This window comes from Octopus sinensis, linkage group LG11, assembly GCF_006345805.1.
Source record: "Octopus sinensis linkage group LG11, ASM634580v1, whole genome shotgun sequence".
Taxonomy (NCBI): Eukaryota; Metazoa; Mollusca; class Cephalopoda; order Octopoda; family Octopodidae; genus Octopus; species Octopus sinensis.
This window is the reverse complement of record NC_043007.1, coordinates 19,708,251-19,713,250: the sequence shown is the minus strand read 5'-3', so window position 1 is coordinate 19,713,250 and position 5,000 is coordinate 19,708,251. Positions and strand designations below refer to the sequence as shown.

Genomic DNA, 5,000 nt, shown 5'->3' with positions numbered 1-5,000 from the left:
CGATTTAGATTCCTAATTCCTCCCACATTTTGCGGTGCAGTTTAACCAAATTCGGGTATCTTATAGTCGTGATTCATATCGAGCCCGTCTGACTATTAGCGCGCGTCAACGATGAGTCTACGATTTTAAAAATAATTTAACATCATTTTTTATTCCATTTTAATGCATAAAATGCATCGTGTGTCGATGGCGGCGGAGTTGGCGTCCACGCTCACAGCTGCACCTGTTTGCTTCTCCCCCTTCTCCCCTCCCTCGTGAAGCTGTGGGGAAGGGAGTGTAAAGAAATCAACGTCGTAAAGCGTTGTCAAGGAAACCAGCGTTCTTTTAGAACAACGACTTCATGGCTTGAAGACACCAAAACAAAAATGGCTAAGAAAGCCCGAATTTATAAGGGAAGTAACTCTCTAAAAATGCTTATATAGTTATTTCCCTACAAACCCGAGCAACGCCGGGCGATACTGCTAGTATATATATATAATATATATATATATATATTATATATATATATATATATATATATATATAATATATTGTTGTATTTAGGAATGGTCATTTTGCCAGTTTAGCCAATAAAAACACACGCACTATATATTTGGTGTTACTTTGCTTCAGCGCGTTATTTATTTTTTACATTAATCTTAATCCTTTTTCGGCCAGAGTTCTTTCGTCACACTCCGGTGACTTCGTCAGTTTTTTTTTATTGGCTAACCTGGCAAAATGACCATTCCCAAATACAACAGTATATGTTTCAACACACGATTTCACATAAAAAATCTTGCAAAACAAATATATATATATACATATATATACATATGTGTATAAAAATACAAACTGGGACAAGAACGCAAAACATTTAGGAGATGATACGGGATATTCGAAGCCTTCAATCTTCAGTCAAGAACGGATCATCCTCGCAATTTCAATATATATATATATATATATATATCAAATAAATAAAAACAGAACACAAAGGATATACGACATAGTATATCTATATATATATATATATATATATATATATATATTATATTATATATATATATATAATATATCTATATATTATATACATATACATTATATATATATATATTACATATATATATATTATATATAATATATTATATTTATATAATATATATATATATCTATATATATATATATATATATATATATATATATATAGATAGATAGATAGATAGATAGATAGATATAGATATACGCGTGTATGTGTACATAAATAGATGTATGCGTTTATGTGTGTGTGTTAAATAAAGATATAGAGAAAGAGACCACACACACACACATATATATCTATTCAAAAGTGCATGCATTCTTGAATGCATAAATGTGCATGTAGTGTGCAATGTGCAAGGCATAAACAAGACCACTGACCACATTCCAGGTAGGGCGACGTTGCGACGGCGACGAGCGGGAAGACCGCAGCAATAAGCAACAGACACCAGGCAGACATCTTGAAGACAGAGTCGTGAACGGCAAAGCAAGCAAGCAATGGTGATGTGTGTCGGTGGATCTGTGGTGCGTATGTACGTATATATGTATGTTATATTATATATATATAATGTATGTATATATATATATATATATATAATATATATATATATATATATTATATATATATATATATATATATATACATATATTATATATTATACAATATGTATATATATGTTTATATATTTATATACTGTTTATATATATACACATATATATATACATATATATGTATATAGATATACATATATATATCTATAAATATGCTATATATATATATATTATATATATATATATATATGCGTATACATATATACATATGTATATGTATATATATATATATATACACACATATATATATATATATGTGTATACATATATATATATATATGTGTTTATATACATAAACACATACATACATACATACATACATACATATGTGTGTGTAGGAGTAGGTGGGGGAGAAAGAGATCAGATCATCTGCTGTGAGGTGAGGATTATTAAAGAAGCCATTCAGCAGGCTGTCTTAATCCACCTGAAATTTACATGCAATGACACACACACATGCCTGTGTACATGTGCCTTTGCGTGTGTACCTGTATATGCATGAACTCTGATGCATGTACAGGTATGTATGTGACTAAATGCATACATATATATACACTCATGTATGTATATATCTATATTTAATGTGTGTGTGTGTGTGTGTGTGTGTGTGTGTGTGTGTGTGTGTGTGTGTGTGTGTGTGTGTGTGTGTGTGTAAAGCTTTTTGTAATACTGGATCTCGAAGCAGATAATAAATCTCTGAATAATAGCGTAAAAATACTGCATTGGAAAACTGATTCGGGTAGCTTTTCGTCATTTGTATACATTGCTCTCGTCGTCAATGATGTCATCTTCGTCGACCCGCGGGTGTCAGGGTGCCTGAAACCTATTTCTTTATTGTCCACAAGGGGCTACACACAGAGGTGACAAACGAGGACAGACAAAGGGATTAAGTCGATTACAGACAGACAGAGCAGACGGACAGAAAGGCAGGCAGGCGGATGGGCAAACTGACAGTGCGATAGCATTAAAAAAAGGGACCAGAATGAGGGGCACAAATACGACGGGAAAAGGCAGGGATATTTAGTAATTAGGGTTAGGGCTAGGGTATTGCAGAGGTGGGCAAAGGTAAAAGCGTGTGATGAGGTAAAGGCAATGGAGGTGGTTCGAAGGAGGAAGAGTGTTGGCTGGGAGCAGAGCGGGGTGAGGTTAGTGTCTGTTGAGCAGGGCCAACAAAGGGGCCAAAAGAAGGATGACCAGCACAGGTGGAGGGGGTCGGGGGCCGGGATTGAGAGATGATGACTGAACGGAGCGGCTGCGTTGCAACGGGTAGATGAAACGGGTGGCCATGGATGTATCGTAATGAGCAGCAAATGTAGGCGTGGCAGGATCACTGAATCCATTTAAGGGTAGCCTGTCGCACAATTATTGATACAAGGAAAAGATTTCATCGATCACTGATTTCTGCCGAAGTCAACGATCGGTGAAAGCTTGAAGGCAACAACCGTCGAGACATTCAAGTCATTGCCATGCCATACTTTAATCTGTGTGTGAGAGACAGAGAGAGGGAGAGAGAGAGAGAGAGAGAGAGAGAGAGAGAGTCATATTTATATATACACTCGTATATACCTGAATATATGTGTGTGTGTGTATACTCATATATACTTGTATATGTGTGTATGAGTGTGTGCGTATACACATATATAACTGTATATGTGTGTGTGTATACTCATATATACCCGTATATATGACACATGCACACACACACCCAAATATGACCTCGTGTGTACCGTTGGCGATTTTTTTCCTCTGTCTTCCCTTCTCTGGATCTTTCCTTCTCCTATGTTTCCGACGAAGAGCTCCGCTCAAAACATTAAACCCTCCTTCTTTCCTTCTTTCCTGGGCGTCCAATAATACTATATTTGTTCCACGTCCTCGCATTGTTGTGTTTTTTTGTGCTTTCTTGTTTGGATTAACTATATATAAACATATATACATATATATATGCATACAGATAGATAGATAGATAGATAGATAGATAGATAGATAGATAGATAATCTATCTATCTATACGACAGGCTTCTTTCTGTTTCCGTCTACTAAATCCACTCACAAGGCTTTGGTCGGCCCGAGGCTATAGCAGAAGGCACTGCCAAAGGTACCACGCAGTGTGACTGAACCCTTGTTTCAGATCGGTTATTTTACTAAATATGATAGATATTTTTGCGTTTTCATTTTCTGTTTTAATCTATATCCGCCCGCTCAAAGAGAAACCACTTCTAGCCACCTTTGATGGACGTTTTCAGCACCACATTTTGCAGTCACACTTCAAGCCGACGTTTTAGTGAAATAGGGTAAATTTAATAATATTCCCGTAGACCAAAATATGGATGAATGGCCTTCATCGATTTTAGAACTTTATCTACTTCTCATTTTTGGTGTCTACATCAGTTTGATCAATTCCAGAGAATCCCGCAGCCAATCTGTTTATATACAGTACAAATCCAGGAGATTCAGAGAAATAGGGCTTCTAATTTGTATATAAGTTTTAAGATTTATGTATATATTAATACATGTGTGTGTATCTGTATATGTGCGTGTGTGTGTGTGTGTGGTGTGTGTGTGTGTGTGGTGTGTATGGATGTATGTTTCCTAAAGACAAGACGTGCTTTTACCTGTCTCTTCTCAAAGTTCGTTTTTCCAGCGTTCATCACTTCACCTCGTCTTGACTTAACAGCCCTCACCGTTTGTTTTTTCTGTTTTTATTCTTACTGTCCTGTTTTTGTTACCACTTTAACCCTACGCAAAATATCCCAAGCGGGCAGGACTGTTTTAATGAAGTTGCGTCTCGTCCCTACCTTCGAAACGCAGAATAGATAAAACAGGGGACAACCGATGAAGGAAATGTTCTTTATGTTGCCTGTCTCGTTTCTTTAATTGTTTATTTCGTTGTTCGAAAAAAAAGGTTCGTTTTCCATGTTTTTGTCTTCTCGTTTCTCATTTTGTTCACGTTTTTTGAACAAATATATATGTATATTTATATATTATTTAGAAAGAAAGAATTATGCATATATATCATCATCGTTTAGCATCCATGTTCCATGCATGCATGGGTAGAAAAACTGCCCAAGGCTACTGTGTCTGTTTTGGCAGGGTTTTTTTATGGCTGGATGCCCTTCCCAACACCAAACCACTCTGCAGAGTGGACTCAGTGTTTTTTACATACGCTAGCACAGGTATGATATTTTTACGATTGTTGGATGCCCTTCCAAATGCCAACCACGTTACAGTATAGACTGAATGCTTTTAACGTGGAAGCACCACTGGCAGGTAATGAAGTAACTGACAAGACAAGGAATTATAAAGAGGGACGGGGCATTTGAGGGGAACTTGTGTCAGGGGATGAAAGGTTAGAGTGTGACAAAGAGACAGAGAGAGAGAAG

The 5,000-nt window shown here is 36.3% G+C and overlaps 1 protein-coding gene across 1 annotated transcript in view; it reads right to left on the bottom strand.

The window, feature by feature from the left end:
- The window catches only part of LOC115217560 (NPC intracellular cholesterol transporter 2-like), a 31,177-nt gene extending 29,631 nt beyond the window's left edge, over positions 1-1,546 (bottom strand). Inside the window, exon 1 of the mRNA XM_029787297.2 lies at positions 1,393-1,546. Within this exon, the coding sequence (XP_029643157.1) occupies positions 1,393-1,471 (79 nt within the window). The 5' untranslated portion in view covers positions 1,472-1,546. The remainder of the gene's footprint in view (positions 1-1,392) is intronic.
- Positions 1,547-5,000: the final 3,454 nt, after the last annotated feature.